This window comes from Heloderma suspectum, chromosome 2 (assembly GCF_057233095.1).
Source record: "Heloderma suspectum isolate Gila_16-S chromosome 2, 16-S_ref, whole genome shotgun sequence".
NCBI classification, from domain to species: domain Eukaryota; kingdom Metazoa; phylum Chordata; class Lepidosauria; order Squamata; family Helodermatidae; genus Heloderma; species Heloderma suspectum.
The window spans coordinates 343,273,048-343,292,940 of NC_139459.1; the positions used below are offsets into that span (position 1 = coordinate 343,273,048).

Below are 19,893 nucleotides of genomic sequence, written 5' to 3' on the forward strand. Positions count from 1 at the left end.
TTTTCTACCCAAAATGGCACTCAAAGTGGCTGTTGCAGTGGGAATGACCTGACTCAGCTCTGCCCACCTGGGCATTCAGAGCAGCACCAACATAGGTTGGAGGGCTGGAGGCAGGGGAGTCTCTAATTCATAGAACCTCCACCTCTGTCACCAGGAAACCACTCCATCTTGGAGTAGGCCAGGAGGGGTTGCACCTGGTGTTGGGCCATGGAGACAGATTGGGGATGCTGCTGGTGTACTGCTGCCCCTGATGCCCAGCATCCTCTGTGACTGAGCTGGCAGAGGCAGTCTCATGTGTGGTGTTGGAAGAACCTAGGACGGTGGTTCAGGGTGACTTCAACTTCCATGCCGAGGCTGTTTCTGGACTTCCAGCTCGGGACTTCATGGCCTCCATTACAACCTTGGGGCTGTCTCAGTTTGTCATCATCTGGACACACGAAGCAGGACATACCCTTGATGTGGTTTTTGCTCCAAGTTATGGGCTGGGTAGTCTGAAGATTGGGGGAGGGAGTGTCCAACTAACCCCATTGTCATGGTCAGACCATTTCTTGGTCAGCATTGAACTCACAGTGCTACTTCCCTCCTGCAGGGGTGGGGGACCCATTCGGATGGTCTGCCCCAGGAGACAGATGGAATCCAATGAATTTCTGAATGCTCTTGAAGATTTTCCAGGGGATAGAGCTGATGATCCAGCCAAGGCTCTAGCCCCACTGTGGAACAGAGAGATGCAGAGGGTTATTGACTTGATCTTCTCCCCAGTGTTGTTTAACATCTATATGAAGCCGCTGGGAACGGTCATTAGGGGATTTGGAGCTAAATGCCATCAGTATGCTGATGACATGCAGCTCTATCTCCCTTGACATCTGAATTGGGAGAGGCTGTGCAAGTCCTGGAGAGGCCTAGACTCAGAAATGGGCTGGATGAGGGCCAATAAACTGAAGCTGAATCCTGGCAAGATGGAAGCCGTGTGGGGAGTGGTTCCCAGGTGTGGGAGATAGGTTCATTGCCTGTTCTGGATGGGGTTGCATTCCCTCTGAAAGACCAGGTTTGTAGTTGGGGGTACTCCTAGATCCATTTCTGTCACTGAAGGCCCAAGTGGCTGCCGCAGCTCGGCGTACCTTTTACCAGCTTTGGCTGGTTCGCCCGCTATGGCCTCTCCTGGACAGGGGTAGCTTGGTCATGGTGGTGCAGGCATTAGAACCTCAAGACTGGATTACTGCAATGCGCTCTATGTGGGACTGCCCTGAAAGCTGGTACGGAAGCTGGAGCTAGTGCAGAATGCATCAGCTCAGCTGTTGTTGGGGGCTGCCCCTTTTCAGCATGTAACTCCTTTGCTGAGGGAACTGCACTGGCTATCGGGCCAGGTTTAAGGTATTAGTACTAGTGTAAAAAAAAAAAGGTAAAGGTGTCCCCAACCAGTCGTGTCCGACTCTAGGGTACGGTGCTCATCCCCGTTTCTAAGCCGAAGAGCCAGCGCTGTCCGAAGACGCTTCCGTGGTCATGTGGCCGGCATGACTGAACACCGAGGTAGTGTACAAAGCCCTAAACAACTTGAGACCAGGATACCTGAGCGAGGGCCTTCTTCTTTACCAACCTGCCCTGTCACAGAGGTCATCAGAGGGCATGTCCCTGGTGATTCCACATGGATGCATGGCTGGGCTGGAGTCTACCTGGAAAAGACCCTCCACGGTGGTGGCTCCCTTCCTGTGGAACTCCCTGCCTTCAGAGGTCCGGCAGGCGCCAAAGTTGTGTTGCTTTCAGCACCACCTGAAGATATTATTTCAAGGGGCCTTCCTAGAATGACCAGCTGCAGTTTATTAAATTCAGAATGTGCTTTTTTAATGTTTTAATTGTTTAAACTTAGTGTTCTATTCTTTTAACTTTGTTCACTGCTCCAAAATCTTTTGATATGGAGCGGTATATAAATATTGCAAATAAATAAGAATAAATAAACAGCAGAGAGTCTTGTGGCACCATAAAGACGGAACACATTTACTGTGGCATAAGCTTTCTTGGATCAGAGTTCCTGAAAGTTTATGCCATAATAATCGGTTTGCCTAAACCGTGTTGGTCTCTGCTGCGCTACTAGTTTCTTTGCTGCGCTTGTCTCTGTTCTAAGTTAATGGGGCTTTTGTGGTTTTGTTTTTGCTCACATCACAGAACATTTCTTCCTTTCAGGATGAGTATAATGGAGGTGTGACTCCTTTCCTTGTTCTGGAAATGACCGTACAGTCCTACACCATTCTACTGAGAAAAAAATCCCGGATAAATATTCGCTGCGTTGCCACCTGGGGGTGGGGGGCTGGGCTGCACAGGGATCTGCCGACGCGGAACACTGGAGCGTTTCAGTTTTCAGTCCAGGTTATGTGGAGAACAGCTAGAGCGCAATAGGAGTAAGTACAATCTTCTGTTTCTTTTTGGTGAGGGACTGTTATTGCTTTTTCGAGCAGCTGGGGGGGGGGGGGGGAGAAAGAACAGACGGCACATGCTTCTCGATCCTACCGATTGCATACATTGCACGGCTATAGTTATTCCACACAAAATGCTAAATATAGCTCTCTTCAGCACTACCGTTCAGTCGACTGAGACTGGAAAGGAAAACAATTTAGCTTGCGTTTTATAGGGGGGGGGGGAAGCAATCTGCTACCTCCCCCCCCTCCGCCTTTGAAGCCAAAGGGCGCCAAAAATACTGTGTTTCACCCATTTGGATTTGTGACTCTGGTTTTATATGTATATCCAGATAAAGAGGTCATGATATATGTCATATAAATAAATTATATAATGTAGTTTAATGGTGTGTGTGTGTGTGGGGGGAGGGAATAGGAAGAAAAGGCGAGGCGAGGGTCGTGAGAGAGGCGCAATGTTGGTGGCTTTGTGGACGGGAAGGTCGACAGACAGAGGTGGATTTCGCATTTCAGGCGTCCTGCAGCGCAAGGGGCTGCCTCCTCCTCCGTTGAAGCGAATGCCACAACTTGCGTTTTGGAAACGTGCCCCCTGGGAGTGAGTTGCGGGTCACGGTGCTCCAGACGGGCCCGCTCCCCGAAATACTACAGTGAGGTAATGGCGGGGGGGGGGGAGGGAGAGCAACGAAGAAGGGAGCAGCGCCGCGGGGAAGGTGTCAGTGGGGAGAAAGCCGTGCAGACGGGGCGAAAGGGCGGGGAGCGAAAGGTGGGCTCAGCGCGCCCTTATGTGGCGGCAGCCCCACTGACTTCCCGAGAGAAAGCCTGCCTGGGCAGGCCAGCGGAACGGGGCTAGAGGCAGGGGAAGGGCTCCTTTCGCCAGCAAGGGTTTTTTTTTGAAGGCCCGCCGAGCGGTCGGTTAAATGACGAAGCAGAGAAGGAATTCTCTCTCTCTCTCTCCTTCCTGCCGTCTTTCCTTCTTAGGGTTTAGCACCCTCTCGCATTTTCCACGCATAAGTAGAAGCTATGAGCGTGCGAGGCAAGTATTTTAAGCGCAACATGGCCGCCGCGCCGCCGCCGCCGCCCTTCTTCACATCGCGCCGTGAACGGCGCCATTTTAGTTGCGCCGCTGCCATTCCCGGCGGAGGAGGCGGGCGCCGGGCCGATGCGATCGCAATGCGGGCTCGAGGGCTTGGGGCGACATCATTCTCCTCTGCTTTGACGCCATTTCCACGAAGTGGTGTGCTGAAAACGTTTTGAAGGATGGTTTACATTAAAAGACCCTGCGTTGTTGTTTCGTTTACGTTCACATCCGTGGTCCCGGAGGGTGCATACTTCTGGTTTTATATACTGCCCTTATGAGAAGGACAGAAAGCAAGCAAGGACTCGAGAGTCACGAAAAGAGGTGCCTATTCGAAGAGTTTCTTTCTGTTAAAAAAAAAAAAAACAACCACCCAAACCAGCTTAGTTCAGAAAGTGTGTACTGGCATAGCCTCCAGATTTGGCCTGAAGCCAAGAGGAGAGTCGGCCAGTTTCTTTCCCCTAACTTGAGGCTGCTGCATGAGGGCAGCATGTTCCAAGGGAGAACCCTGCGGGTTCCAGTTCCTCTAGTCAGGTACTTTCTCAAAACTGCTTGCTGCAGAATTGGTAGGCTGCCAGCCTTTCCCAGTTCTTTTCAATGAGTTGGAGAATGTTAGGGTTTTGACTCTGAATTCATTAAAGAATGTAGAAAGAGAGGGGTGGGGGGGACACATTTGACCTTTTCACTTGACAAAACTGTGTAAGAAGGATGCTTTATGAAGAGCCTGGCAAAATGGTCGTGGCAACTGTGACCAACAACAGATTATTTATTAAATGTTTATTGAAAACATTTCAGTTTCTAAAAAAAAAAGCGGCTCAAAGCATCAGAAGCACTTCTATATGAACTGAGCCAGATAATTGGTCTATCTAGTTCAGTAGACATTGACAGACAGGGGCTTTCTAGGGTTTCAGAGCTTTTCTGCATGAGGCATTTATTGTGCACTCTTCATTCTTTATGGTTATTTACAGGTCCTTTAGATAAGGTGGGGCAGGGAGGTTAGAGCAAGGGAAATGAAGTACTGTTTGTAAAATGAAACAAAATGTATTTTCATACTTCTGTAATTGTAGAGCTTGGGTCTCAGTTCTGCAACGAAACAGAAAGTAGATATGCAGATTAACAGCCTCCTGTAGAAAAGCTCTCAGATAGGGGGTCTTTCCTAGCCTGACCTGGAGATGCAAGGACAGAACTTGGGACCTTCTGCATGTGCTCTGTCACTGAGCTATGTTCCCTGTCTCTTATTTAGTTAAGTTTTCCTCAGATTTATGAAGTAGATTTCTTCACTGCTTCCCACACTTTCTTCAGTCCCCTTAAACTAAAGCCTGGTCTACATATGCAGCAGAATGTGGTGGTACAATCCTAAAGTGGTAGAGTAGACTCTACCACTTCATACTGCAAGTGGGGTGCCATTTTGAATGCTCCTCCATGTGAAAACCTCTCATTTAAAAAAAAACCTTTTTTGCATGCCAGGGAGAGAGATTCTCACAATCTCAATCCTCTCCTTGCTGTGCTTGCTTTCTGCTTGCAGGAAGTTTTTTTTTATATAAGGGAAAATTAAAAATAGGAGCCCTCACCCACAGTCTGTAGTACAGTCCATTCTTACCACTTCAGGACTCTACCTCATTCCCACTTCATTCTGCTGCATGGACACACCAGGACTGAATTTGAAACTGCCAATTTGGGAGTGAGGAGACTGAAGGGCAAGGGAAACTGAACAAGCCTGACCAATTGCGCTGCTGCAAATTCCTCCTGTCTCCCTCCAGTAGAGCCCACCCTAAAATATACTGCAGAAATAGTACAAGGATGAAGGAAGGGAGTAGGGATTTGGGATTAACTGTTGAAATGAATGACAGAAAATTGAATGGCCTTTGTAAGCAATGGGCCTACTGGGAATGGCTAATAATAGTAGGAGTAAAGGCAAATCTTCTCTTCCCATTGTTACACTGGATTTGCTTTTAGGAGGAAGGGAAGAAACCCATCTTTGATCAGTGGTCAGGACCCCAGATATATGCCTTTGAACTAACTGTGCTAGGGTTGTTGTTTTTTTAAGCACATTCAGTTGTCTAATCAGTATTAACCATGCTGAGAATTATTTCCAAGGGGGAAATGTTTTTCAGTTTTGTGCTCTTTAAGGGTGGAGGGAGAAGAAAGAGATCATGCTTATGTTACTGATTAATAGGGGAATGCGAGGGGATCCCGGAAAAGAAGTACAGCGCAGCATAATACATTGACACCTGGTGGAAATGTGCAATGACAGCCCTGTCTCCTGCTATTTTAGCATTTTACACTAAATGCTATTTCTGTATTTTATTCTGTATTCTGTATTTTACACAACATGAATCCAAAGGTGTATCAGTGTTAGTGTTAATACAGATTAACGTAGGCTGTTTCCAGAATAAATTTTTAATATGCAATCACCCTGCCTCATTCACAGAATTTTATTGAGTGGGGGGTCCACCAAAGAAATATCGTCATCCACTTGTAATCATCCCATGTTTTCAAACTACTTCTTCTGTCATCCTTATTGCAGAAAATCTGTATAGAAAGAAAAGCTAGAATAGCTGCACAATGCCTTCTGATGGTTAGCACTGGGAGCCCACCATCTGGAAGCACCAATGAAACCCTACAGAACAACATTGCTCAAATAGTTTTAATTTATATGTATTTAATTTAGTTTAATATTTAGTTTATATGTATTTAATTTAGACACTTGTAACCTAGGGTTTCCATTCGTTAAAAAAAGGCCTCCAAGTGACTTACAGTAAAACTAAGTGGGTTTTTTTAAAGGAATAAAATAGCAGGACAAAATGAAACCAGAAAAACATAAAACAAGCTAAGTCATTTTTGTGGCTTAAAAGTTTGGGGAGCATAAGGCCAGCCGTGGATGCAGACAGGGCGGGTGATGAGTCGGACCACAAGTCCATATCAGGAAACTTGTTCACATACAGTGGCGGGGCTATCAGTTGGGCCAGTAAGAAGCAGGCAATTGTGGCCATGGCTTCCACAGAAGCAGAATACGTGGCAGCAGCCATTGCATGTCAGGAAGTGATTTGGTTTAAACAATTATTCACTGACATGAGACGGAGAACATGCAAGCCATAGTGCTACATGAAGACAATCAGGGGTGCCTAAAGCTGGCATCAAGCACACTGACATGAGGCATCACCTGAACAGCGACTTAGTAGAGTAAGAAGTGATTGAACTGATACACTGCCTGACTTGAAGAAATGGTGGCAGATGTGCTGACAAAGCCTCTGCCAGGGGGGTGGGGGGGACTGCACCAACTCCACCTGATGGGCATGGGATTAGTACAGTGACCCATTGTTGCCCTCGAGAAGGGGTGTTGGAGGGGCTAGGGCCATGAGCCACTGAACCTGACCTTGAAGAGTTAACATGTACCTGAGTGAGGTGGGAGGGGATCTCTGGCAGGTCTTTCTGCCTTTTCCTTGTCTCCTCCCTATACTTTCCTATTCTTCCTCCTCCTTCCTTCTGCAAGCCATGCTGACCATGGGGCTGACCTCAGCCGGCTTACCTTGAGATGTAAGTTTGTTATGTCTCTAGTAAAAGTCTGATCCTAACATGCCACTCTAGTGTGTTTTGTCTACATCTGTGGCTGATGGGAGGGCGGGGGGGACTGATCAGGGCTTCATCTACTAGGGCAACCAAGCCAGTTTCACTCCACAGATGAGTCTGGAAGCTAGCCTGATATGGATGATCTAGACCAGGGGGTGCAAAAACTCAGGCCCAGGGACCAAATGTGGCTCACCTGGGGACCAAATGTGACCCAGCGGGCAACACGCTTTCCCCTAACCAACAATTGTTTGGTGGTTTACTGGCTTTTGTGCAGTTTTCCCCCATTTTAAAAAGTTGAAATGCCTCTGCTAAGGCTTAGTTACTGGCAGTGAGAGCTTGAAGCTAAAATGTATTGAGATGTTTTTGGTATTTTGGCTCCACCTCTTTTGCCTTTGACCCCCACCCCCCACTGGAATGTGACCACTGAGAGCTTCTCTGAAATGAAATTCAACCTTTTGGCTGAAATAGGTTCAGCACCCCTGATCTAGACCCGTTTCACTCAGGAACAGGGCCGGCCAACCTGTTCATTACACAAAATGCAGCATCAGGTGGCGTGCACTGCGAGCAGCGGCAGGTTAGGCCTGCTGCACCGATTGCTGCGTTTCACTGTTTAACGGTGCTTGTGGTCGCTCTGCTAACTGCTCCTCCTCTGCTACACCACCACTCATCACCACATTCCTGCCCTCCTGTTTGCCTTGCCGCCGACTCACTCATTTGCCTGCTTTATTTTATTTATATCTTGATGGTATTTTTATCGGGCTCCGGGAGCGGCTTACAATCAATGAACAAAGAAGGCAGTCCCTGCCCACAGGCTTACAATCTAAAAAAGACACAACACACAAGGAAAAGGCAATGGGGAGGAGAGAAAAAAGAATAAGGTAGACTGTCAGCAGGGCTGGTGGGGTGGCCCTGTTCCCCCCTCTCATCTCCCAAGGGAGGGGCAGTCCAACTGGAGCAGGCCCTGATGTTCCCTTTGCCTGCTTCCTTGCTCCTTCTTCTTCCCCACGGGGGCCTGCCTTGTCTTTACCTCCCCATCCCTCCACCACCTTCTTCTTGACTCAAGAACAACCTGCGTGTGTGCGCGTGTATGTGTGTGCATGTGTTTGACATATCACTTTTCAGGGAAAGGGAGGCACAATTTCCTGGTTCACCTCAGGCAGCAGAATGTCTTGGGCTAGCCCTCCTAAGGAATGTCTGGTGTTGGACTGCTACCTCCTGCTCAAGAACCCTGTCCTAAAAGGGGAGATTTGGGAATCTGCCAATAGTTAGAAAAATCTATTTTCATTTGCTGTTTTATAATTTAAATTTTTTTCTATACATTGCCCCAAAACATATTGCCAATTTGTGGTATAAAAATGTATTATAATAATTATAAAAATAAAAAACATTGTCATCATTATCATATAAAATATACTTAATAAATTATTATATAATACATATAATTATTATATACATTATACAATTAATAAATTATTGTAACTCTATATTCCATTATCTTAATCTTCAACATCCCTGCAACACAAACATTCTCATCTGATGGCTCCATCACATTGTCGATTCACTAGATCAGGCAGATGTCCCGTTGATGATGTTAAAATTCATTCATAAATATCTTGGACTCTGCTGCTGAGGCAGACTGAGGAGATTCATTTTATCTGCACTTTTCTTGATGCACTTTCGTAGAAGTTGGAAGGCTAGAATGATTACCAGAATGGCCCCAAGAATAATATACAGAACAGGATCTGAAATCAAACCAGAAAGTTAAGAGTTTAAGTATTTTAGAGGAATGACAGATCATAGAATCATAGGGTTGGAAGGGGCCTATAAGTCCATTGAGTCCAACCCCCTGCTCAATGCAGGAAGCCTGATTCCCAGATGATCTTGCATCTAAGTACTAACCAGGGATGACCCTGCTTAGCTTGTAGGCCAAAACACTTGGAAGACCACACGTTGCCCGCTCCTGTGTTTATGAAATGTATATCCTGCACCCTTCAGTATACATGTGCTGATGAATGAAGCAACGTTCTCAGTGGTACACCTTATTACCTGGACTTACTGTCCAGAACTTAATGTTGCAGCCACAGAAGAAATCACACAATTCAAGTTCTTTTCATATATTTCAGCTCCCATGCCTGCATGTGCACGGCAATCTTTGTCATGACTCATAGGGAAAGGCATGATGAAATACTAATCTTACTGTCATTGCTCATTGGTTATGCAACAAAATTTATCTTGTTCCTTTACATCATAGTTATCTAGTGATTGTCCTTCTACAATTTTGTATGTTTCGCACAAAATCCCATTTGTGTTGTATTTTTTAAAAAAAGTTTTCCCCCCAATTTGCCTCCCCAAGCAGGCAGTTTTCTGGTCCATCACAATGTCTTTTACATCTTTCATCTCCTGGGCCACCCCAATTGGGGTGAACACATCAGGCTAGTTTTCAAATCTGGAGGGTAGAATTGTTCCTCATTTATAGAAGGTTGTATTGCACTTTTGGTGTCCAAGAGAGAGATCCAGTTATGAACAAACAGCAAATGCTAAGTAATCTAAAATCTCACTTCACCTGGCCAACAAGAATAGCTGATTTTGCATTTATTTGGAACAGACCAAATATGTATCACTGAATTTTACAAGAAGAAAAAAATAGCTCTGGCTGTCTTTCGGATCAGAAACACATGCAATAGCAGGTAGTAAAAAGCTCTCAATTTTTCTATTACAAAAAAATGACCTACTGTCTACTGCTCTTTGCTTTGCCCTGGCATCGGTCCTTCTCTCATAACTTGCTGCTACCTCTAGTTAAAAATGCAGATAATACAAACTTTAGAAAGGAGCAGATTTCTTCCCCCTCCTTTGTCAATACTTACTATCCATCCCATGGGAAATGCAGTGGGTCTAACAGGTAAGGCTGCATTAGACCTTGGTGTTTCAGTTGGAAAAGAAGAAGAATCTGGAAAGCAAAATGAAGGCGATGTTTGCTGGATATTCAACAGTCTCATCGTGAAATTTAATCTTAATGTAGTATTGAAGCATTTGGACAGAGTATGTGTTCCTTGGAGGGAGGGAGGGAGGGAGGGACCATAGAAACCAATGGACGGCACATAGAGATGCATTACTCCTACTACCTATAGGGTTCCTGTCAGTGGAGGCTCGGCAACCCAACATTACAGGGTATGTGTGCATGCATGCGTATGCATAACATGCACACAAATTATTATTATTGTTACTGTTAATTAATGTTCTGCCTTTCCACCCAAAAATGGCACTCGAGGTGGCTAACAATAAAATCCAGATTATAAACAAAATCAATTAAAACAACATAAAAACAAGTAAATTAAAAACACAATTAAGTAGAACAAGAACAACAAAGAGAAACCATGCCAATCAATTAAAACTCCTTTAGCAACAGACCAGCTTATATGACACAGCCTTGCCTGAATAAAAATGTATTTGCCTGGTGGCAGAAAGACAACAGAGAGAGGACCAATTTAGCTGCCCTTGGAAGGGAGTTCCAGGCCCGGGGAGTGGCCACAGAGAAGGCCCTCTCTAGCATCCCCACCAAACATGCCTCTGAAGGTGGTTGTAGGGAGAGAAGGGCACCTCCTCGGAGATCTTAAGACCCGGCCAGGCTCATATGGAAGAAGGCAGTCTTTCAGGTAGCCTGGTCCCAAGCTGAATAGGGCTTATAGGTCATAACTTTGAATTGTTATGAACAGAAACAGACTGGTAGCCAGTGGAGCCAGCCATATTTGTAGATCACTGCTGATACTCATTAACTACTGGCCTTACTTTAACAAGCAGAGCATTTCACTCCATCCCATGGTAACAAAATGATAAGACATGGTCAGAATTTAATGTGAATGCCTGAAAAGGGCTATTACTGTTGTACTAGTGCAACCTCGTTGGTATCCTATTCTAAGAAGCATCCTTGTAGTCTGTTCTCTTATTGACACTGACACTCAATACTCAAGTTAATGCATTTATACTGTTTCTCTAGGCACATAGACACAAGGTTGGTCCGTGATTCTTTGCAAGTTAGTTTAAGAAGAGCTATGCCTGTTGTTGCACCAGACTGAATTGCTGTATTGGGCTAGACCAGTTGTCTCCAAAGTGGGATGCGCTCACCCCAGGGGGTACACAAGACAATCCATTGGGGTGTGTGAGCTGCCTGATAATTGAGCAGCTTCCTGCTACCCTGACGAGCTGCCACTGTGTGCAATGATGGCAGCAGTGGAGGCAGCAGGATGGGATGGGAGCCAAGAGGGAAGCTCCATGGCATTTCTGTCTTGGCTCCAGTCCTATCCTGCCTCTGCTGCGGCCACTGAGAACAACTGCACCAGTCTGTGCCAGGCACAGCAGAGGGAGCCATAGTTGCTTGCTCGGCCGTGGCACCAGAGCAGCTGCCATCAAGTTGAAGGAGAGCAAATTTGTTCCAAATTTGCTGACCTTTTTTCTGTGATGACAAGTGGCTGTCAGTAGTATGCTACCAGGAGATAGTCTTGAAAAAATAAACACACTTAATCTGTCCCTTCAAGGTAAAGGTGATGTTTTAACAATGAGTGAGAAAGTAACTGCTTTTTGAAAGAAACTTGTGCTATGGAGAGAGCATTTTGAAAATGGATGTTTGGAAAGGTCTATCAGTATGTGATTTTGTTGCCGAAAACCAAGTGAGTCACCTATAAAAATTCTCATGTCTGCACATTCAAAAAACTTGGAAACTGAATTTTCTAACCTGTTTTAAAGTCTTCCAAACGAAGAGTTTCAGTGGGTTTTGAACCCATTTGTTAAAAATATAAATGCAACACCTTCCGATTAGTCTGCAAGAACAACTGATTGACATCAGGGAAGATGGAAATTTATTAGCTGAATTTCAACAAAAACTTTTGCATGTTTGGTGGATGGGATAGAAAAACGAGTATCATGATTTAGTAAGCGCAGCCAATGATGCACTTCTTCCATTTGGATCTATGTATCTTTGTGAGGCCAGTATTGAAATAAACTGAACTTAGAACCAGACCTTCAAATTGCTGTATCACAAAGTGTTAAACCTAGATTTTCAAAAATAATGAAGCATATTCAATCACATTACTCTCACTAAAAAGTATTATTATCTTTAGTGAGCGCAAAAAGGTTTTCTTGTACCGTTAATAGTGTTAAACCTAGATTTTCAAAAATAATGAAGCATATTCAATCACATTACTCTCACTAAAAAGTATTATTATCTTTAGTGAGCGCAAAAAGGTTTTTTTCTACCGTTAATAAGTAAAATAAATTATTTTTAAATTATTATAAATTATTTTTATCTCATCCTTTTAAAATTTCTATTTGTGTGTATTTGTGTGTGTGTGTGTTTTATATCATACATAATATATTAGTACAGGAGTACATGTATATCATTTATAAATAAATATACATATACCGGTAGTGCGTTCTCAGAATTTTTTTACTGATAGGAAAATACGAAATCAGTAAAAACAATTTCATATTTGCAAATTAAACAAAGGTTTAAAATAGATGAGAAAAATGGTGGATTTGAACAAACAGAATCTGAGTTTGAAACAGCACTATGTACAAATGATGAACATGTTATTGCTAAACTGTATAAATTACTGTTAAGGTATGAGACAGAGGATGAACAAGTAAAAGATGGTATGATAAAATGGGCACAAAAAGTTGGTCATAATATATCAGTGGAAGAGTGGGAAAGTATGTGGGGAAAAGATTTAAAATTTACTTTATGTACAAGTCTTTAAGATAATTTTTAAAAGATGATGTATAGATGGTATATGTCACCGTTTAAATTGTCTAAAATGTATAAAGGTGTTTCTGGAAAATGTTGGAAATGTGAAGATCAAGAGGGAACATTTTATCATTTATGGTGGACTTGTAAAAAAGCTAAAACATTTTGGAAATGAATATAGTCTTTAACTCAAAGAATATTAAAGACTACTATAGAACTAAAGCCAGAGACTTTTTTATTGGGACTAACAGATAAACATGTAAAAGAGAAGGGGGGAACCCTCTTTCTCTACATGACAATGGCTGCAAGGTTACTGTATGCACAAAAGTGGAAGAATGAAACAATACCAACTGTGAGTGAGTGGATCGTGAAAATGATGGAGCTGGCAGAGATGGCAAAACTAATTATTATAATTAAAGAAGGATCAACAACTAAATTTATGTTAGATTGGAAACCTTTTATAGAATTTGCACAAGACATAGAGAAAAATGATATCTATATATGTGGATTTTGAACTTTGAGATGGTTAATTCTCTTTTTTCTGTTGTTGTTAAAATTAGGAGAGAAATGAGAATGTCTGTGAACTCAATGTATGATATACAACTAAGATAAGATAAGAACCCCAAAGATACTAAAGAATTTTACTTGGGGAGTCTTTTTCTGAACTTACCGAGAACAGTTACATGTATTTGAGCCAAGCATGTTTCATCCATGAATTGCACAATTCTGTAGAGGCCTTCATTTGTCGTTTTTGCATTGTACACGGTGAAATTTTGGTTGACCAGAGAAACCCCTGTCTCATTCATCAGCTTCTGAAGATTGCGAGGATAACCTAAAGCATATTCTTTCAGCACACAATTCAGGAGGTCAAACTTGCATAGCAGTATCTGTTTTGTTATATTATATTTGAAAATGAGTGATAAACTGCCACCTGCACGTATTTTAAGATGGTATCTCTCCAGGCATCCCTTCGTTCCTGTCAAAGCAAAATAATAGCATGGATGAGATCATGGAACTATAAGGACATGGCAGAAGCCTGGTTAAAACTGGTGGTCTGCTGCCAAAAGCATACACCAAGATCACAATTAGGAAGTACGGTCCTGCAATGAGGGACCTGAAATGCAGAAAATAGTATTGCACTAACTCAGGAAGCAGGAATAAGAAACCCAAAAGATAAGAGAGGCAGGAAGGAAGTAGTCACGAAGACATTAGAGATAAAAGCAGTTCTGTTTAATACCTGAATTAAGATAAATGCAAGACAGGATCAGGGCTAAGTGAGTGTTAGTATTAGAACAAGGCAACAAAAATAATCTCAGATATCCAGCCAACAAGCTGAATGTTAATTCCTGATGCTAATGCACTTAGTTGCTACCAATAGGATAGCACCTGATCAGTCAGACACCAAGGCCTGGTTAAACACACAAGCCAAGGAACTCTTAGATCAAATCTTAGCCCAGCCATGACTTTGCTGAGTATCCGTCAGCCACAAAGCCCTCTACCTGGAATATAGAGACAGGAATACTAGCTTACCTTATATAATTATTGTATAGTTTGCAAAAATTATGTTTGTAGAGCCAACATATTAGTGGGAAAGGCTTTTGTTCCGTTACTTCAGATAAATTAGTGATTTAGGGTGCAATCCTATCGATTGCACCCTCAGTGCTCATAAGCCTCCGAACTTGGAGGCGTACAAGCAACCAGTGCAGAGAAGGAGAAGTGGCAGAGGCGATGGTTGCCTCTACCACACCTCCCACTCTGCATTTTCGCTAGATGGGCTTTTTTGCCCATCTAGCAAAAAGGCAGAGTAGGAAGCATGGCTTTTTTGCCCATCTAGCTGGGGTGCTGTGGAGGGGGAGAAAAGGAGGCTGGAGAGGCCTGTGGATACTGCATAAGTTGGCCTCTCCAATCCCCTCCCTGCCCACTGAAATGCCCCCTTTTCCTCCTCCCTGAGGTCCTGGCATGGTTGTCTTTGTGTTGGCTGTGAGGGGGTGGGGGTGGGGAGCCCAAGGTTTGAGTGCTGTCTCCAACCTTGGATCTGGGAATCCGAAAAATCCTATGGTTCCCCAGATGCTGTCTAAGTGCCATAGGATTGCTGTCCCCCAAGCATTAAATTACAAAATATTTATGACTAATCACCAAGAAACAGTGACAAGCGAATGGAGGAAACAATGCAGATAGCTAGAATGAATCAAGTTTTCTGATTAATCCATCCTCTTAGAAAGTCAGCATAATAATTGTAATGAACTTTACATCTTATTCAGCAAAAACTTTTGCTTCACGTCTGTTGGACACCACAACTACTCTTTAATAAAGGGTTGTCTAACTCAGCTAATTTTTGGGAGTATAATACAGTTAATGCTTCTTTTAATCATTTGTTTTGGAAATGCCCAATAGTTGTCTCCTTTGAGGAGGAAGTTATAATATGGATAAACTTTCTACTGGAAAGCTCTGTAATATTTACTCATGTACACATTCTCTTAAATTATTTACCTGCTTCGTCGAATGTAACATATGGTCAGCATAAATGGATTTTTTATGCCCTTTTGACTGCTAAAGACCGATACTACAACACTGGAAGGATAAATGCTCACTGCCTATAATGAAGTCGATTGAAGACTGTTAAGACTGTACTATTAACAATAGTAGGTCCATTGGAAAGACTGGTATATAGGCGCCACTCGTGAAAGGACTTATATTTGGATATTTGCCCTGCTTTTATTGAAGTTAATGCTTTTATTGAAGTTTGAGTTTCAGAACAGATAAAGGGAAGTACATCTTCACACAAAGCATAGTTAAGCTATAGAGTTCACTACCACAAGATGTTGTGACGGCCACCACTTTGGATGGCTTTAAAAGGGGGTTACACAAATTCCTGGAGAAGGCTGTCAATGGCTACTAGTCCTGATAGCTCTATGTTACCTCCACTATCAGAAGCAGTATGCCTACGTACAATCGTTGCTGGGGTACATGAGCAGGAGGGTGCTACTGCACCCATATCCTGCTTGTGGGTTTCCCATGGATAGTGGGTTTGCTACTGGGTGAACAGAATGCTGGACTAGATGGACCTTGGTCTCATCCAGCACAGGTCTTCTTATGTTCCCCAACCTGGTGCCCTCCAGATGTGTTGGACTGCAATCCCATAATTCCCAGCTAGCATGGTCATTGGGAATTATTATTTAAAATAAAGTTTTGAGGACTGTTCCCATATAACAGGTCTCTTTAACAGAATTCAATTTGTGTGGGAGGGAGTTCCATTGAAGTCAGTGGGACTTCTGAGTAAGGATGCATAATCTACACCTGCTGAAATTATCTCTTCTATACAACTATTAAAAGTGCAGGAGTCCTGTCCTCTTTTGCATCTGGGCACTATAAGAGGTGGACACATTTGTGCCCAATCCCAGCCCTCTTTTCTGACCCTGGAGACATTTTAAGATAGCATCTCAGTATGAACAAGGAAGTGATCTATCCTGACAATAAGATGGTGATTTCTCTCTCCCCTGCCCCCCTCTCCCTTTTAATATCTATGTGCCTTATTCTCCTTCCTCCAGTTCAAACCACTCCATTTCATTCCCCCTCTCATCCTGTTGACAATTTTCCCTGCTTAGTCTTTCAGTCCTTTGACATTCCACACCACTGAGTCTTTATGGGGCTGTTTCTGAGTTTCCCCCTTAAGTTTTTTTTTTTTTTCTAAGGATGGGGTTGGGGGGTCTGCACACTTGCACACACAGGGTTACCCTAACTCTGCTGATACCTCCTTCTTGCCTGTGGATAGTGTAATTTTGGCTTCAGCTCTGTGAAAATAGGAAGACTTGAATCAGAAACAGAAGGACTTCCTTTTGGTGCAATCACTGTAATGTTTAAAATGTTGGAGCTGCGTGTGGTGGACAGGAGTATTCCGCAGCAGCCAAGGAAATCAGTGAGGGAGGTTGGGTCAGTCAGCGAAAGGTGAGAGAAAAAGATGACATAGAAAGATTATTCAGCTGTTGATGGCCCCAAGATTTACTATTATTATTAACGTATTATAAGGATTATTGGTTAGAAGATAACAGTGATTTATTGTTCAGTTTTCAGTAATTATTTACAAGTTCTTTGACAGCCATTTCTGTTTCTTTGCATGTCTGAAGCAAAATTACTACCTGAATGTCTCTGGTGGGTCTTCACATCTGAATTAGCTGAACTTTTTATTATTATGCAGCACTGTGATATCCCCTATTAACATTTTCCCCTGGCTTTGAAAGCTACCTATCAGACTTTACTTGTTGGGAGAGCTGCAATATTACTTCACTTCCAGCAAATGACTACTGATATTTTGGCGGGCCAATGTAGGGATGTTTCTTTCACCATGAGACGTTGTGCACTGAGATCAAGATAATTGGATCAGCTGTTTTATTAAAAAGACCACTGGTAAATTTGTTATCAGAGATATAGTTTTTATGATAACTGACACTTTTGATTTCATCATCCAATGATTTTAACTTTTAAAAAATAACTGGTTTTTAATGGATTTGTTTTAAGGCTTGAACACTTGTGTTATGACCTTTGGGTTAGACAAATTCTGATTTTAGGGATGCTTTGCAAGTTTTCCTTGAAAATTTACACTGTAACTTTTAAAACACATAGGATGGAAATTTCCCCATCTAACCCAGTCTTGGCCTAAGGAATATTTTGTACAGCAAGTTCAAGTACTACAGTTTGAGTAGCAGAGAAAGGAAAATTCAAGAACTGTATATTTTCCCACCTTGATGCTACAACGGCTAGAAAAGGTGTACCTCCAAGCCCTAATCAGTTGTTCCTTCCATGCACAGGGCTAATGTGGGGAGAGCAAAGTGGGGATACTTCAGCATCGTACTCCTCCCACCCCCAAGAACTGCGCTTGGATATCTGAAGAAAGGCACCTTATAATAACTCATTGAAGGGCAAAGAAACAAGACCTTCTGCCCACTCAAGCAGCTTGATATTGAGCTCATGTGAAATTGTTCACCTTTTGCCATACAAGGGCCCACACCCTAATTGGGGCCCTGTATTTTGGGTTAGATGACATTTGGAACTATTACTAGGCCCTGCTTCAGGTTATATAGATTTAAAATCAATTAAGAGGCTTCTCAATAATCAAAACGCTAAGAACATTCTCTTAATTTTTAGCTCCCAAAGAATTCCAGCACTGATAACGGAAAAGAAAATCAGCTAGCCCAGAAAGGGGTGCTCCTTCATCTGCATTTTAAAGACACAACAGTAAAATCCCTGTTATCTAAAAAGGAAGACATGAGGAGGAAATATTTTTGTCCTCCTTCAACTAGACTCACTTCCAACTCAGGTGGATGTGATGATCTAATTCAGTGGGTTGAACCAATCACAGTGCCTACTGGAGACAGAATAGCATTGGAGGAAAATCTTATGGCCCTATCCAAGCGATATTAGATTGGAGTAAACCAGCCCCCAAGAGTGCAGCCTTAGATCAGCTGGATTAGACCAAGCTAGCAGAGGAAGATCTAATAACCACCTTCCACAAACTTCCTGATAAGGAATAATGTAAAATCATAAACAAGTTAGAAAAGTTACAGACCAAGCTAAGTCAAATACAGATGTTTAATCAGCAAAATACAAGGGGATCAGTGGTAAGTCAGCCTTCTGATTCTAAAGTGATTTCACCTAAATTTAGAGTTAAAAGAGAAGGTAGAATTGGAATAGCTAAATCCATGGATGCAGAGCTGCACAAAGAAGGTGCCTCCTTACAAACAACAGAAAGGAAGGGTGCATTCAAGACAATCACTGTGACAGAGATTATAGACCCCTCTGAGAGAGCAAGGAGTAGACTTCTTATAGATATCAAGAACCACATAAACTGGGTAGCACAACTTTAAACTTGTAACAAGCATCTGATGTGCATGTGTATAGGCATATAGGATGAGCCCAGGTGCCTATTGGCAGCTTTTTTTAATGAATGAATTAATTCATTTATTCTGGTCACAGACCAGCAAAATCAATATAAAACATATAAAACACAGTTAAACTAGTACAGTAACAACCATGTTACTACGGACATATGTAACTATGTTACTGTATGGACTATGGCATGGAATGGCTACTGAAACTAGGTTTCTGTGGATGTTTTGTTGCTTATTGGGTCAATCCCATCTAGTCTGGTGTGACTGGTGAGTTTGGTTGATTTGGCTCACTTGGATGTTGCCGTTCCAGCCTGTTTTTTTTGCAATATGGACTGTGGCCCAGAACAGCTATTGAAATGTGGCTTCTGTGGACGTTTTGGAGCTTATTTATATCTGTCCCATCCAGTCTGGTGTGACTGATGAGTTTGGTTGTTTTTGCTCACTTGAAAGTTGCTGTTCCGGCCTGTTTAATGGAATATGAACTGTGACCCAGAATGGATATTGAAATGTGGTTTTCAAGGTTATTATATCTGTCCCATCTAGTAATGTGTACCTGGTGAGTTTGGTTGATTTGGTTCACTTAGAAGTTGCCATTCCAGGCCATTTTCCTTCAATACGGACTGTTAACCAGAACAGGTATCAGAACATGGTTTCTGTGGACGTTTTGTGGCTTATTGCATCCCTGCCATGGAGTTATGTGTGACTGCTGCATTTGGTTGATTTTGCTCATTCTGAAGTGGCCATTTGGGGCCATTCCATTCCATTCCAGATGTGTTCTGGGCATTATGGGGATAATATAATATTGCAAGGGTTTTCGTCCTAAAATATTGTCCTCAAGTGTTTCTAACACATGCCACTATTTTTGGCATGCTTTAATATAAAGGGGCTGTTCCAGCTTTTACACTGTCCCTATCTGGGTAGGGCTGGGAAAGACGGTGACTGGAAACCCTGGAGAGCCCCTGACTGTGTAGGCCAGCCTTCCCCCAACCTGGTGCCCTCCAGATGGCTTGAACTTCAGCACGCTTCAGCCTCAGCTAGCATGGCCAGTGCTCAGGAATTGCTGGGAGCTGTGGTCTAAAAGTATCTGGAGGGCACCAGCCTGGGGAAGACTGCTGTAGGCAATACGGAGCTGGATGGACTCAAGGGCTAAGGGGGGAAAGGAAAGTCCTGCTCCAGGAGGCCCTGAGGGGCTAGCCCAGCCCTCCCCAACCGGTGCCTTCC

At 43.2% G+C, this 19,893-nt stretch overlaps 1 protein-coding gene and 1 long non-coding RNA gene across 3 annotated transcripts in view; one reads left to right on the forward strand and one right to left on the reverse strand.

The window, feature by feature from the left end:
• The first annotated feature begins 2,354 nt into the window (after positions 1–2,354).
• LOC146355297 (uncharacterized) overlaps positions 2,355–19,893 on the forward strand; it is a 31,741-nt gene continuing 14,202 nt past the window's right edge. Inside the window, exon 1 of the long non-coding RNA XR_014787141.1 lies at positions 2,355–2,393. This is a non-coding gene — a long non-coding RNA (uncharacterized LOC146355297). The remainder of the gene's footprint in view (positions 2,394–19,893) is intronic.
• LOC146355298 (uncharacterized) overlaps positions 7,335–19,893 on the reverse strand; it is a 54,251-nt gene continuing 41,692 nt past the window's right edge. For both annotated transcript variants that reach the window (XM_084830432.1, XM_084830431.1), the window contains exons 2-4: positions 13,458–13,763; positions 9,915–9,997; positions 7,335–8,792 (exon numbers count right to left, since the gene is read on the reverse strand). In XM_084830432.1, coding sequence (XP_084686558.1) covers positions 8,754–8,792; positions 9,915–9,997; positions 13,458–13,763 — 428 coding nt within the window. In that variant the 3' untranslated portion in view covers positions 7,335–8,753. The remainder of the gene's footprint in view (positions 8,793–9,914; positions 9,998–13,457; positions 13,764–19,893) is intronic.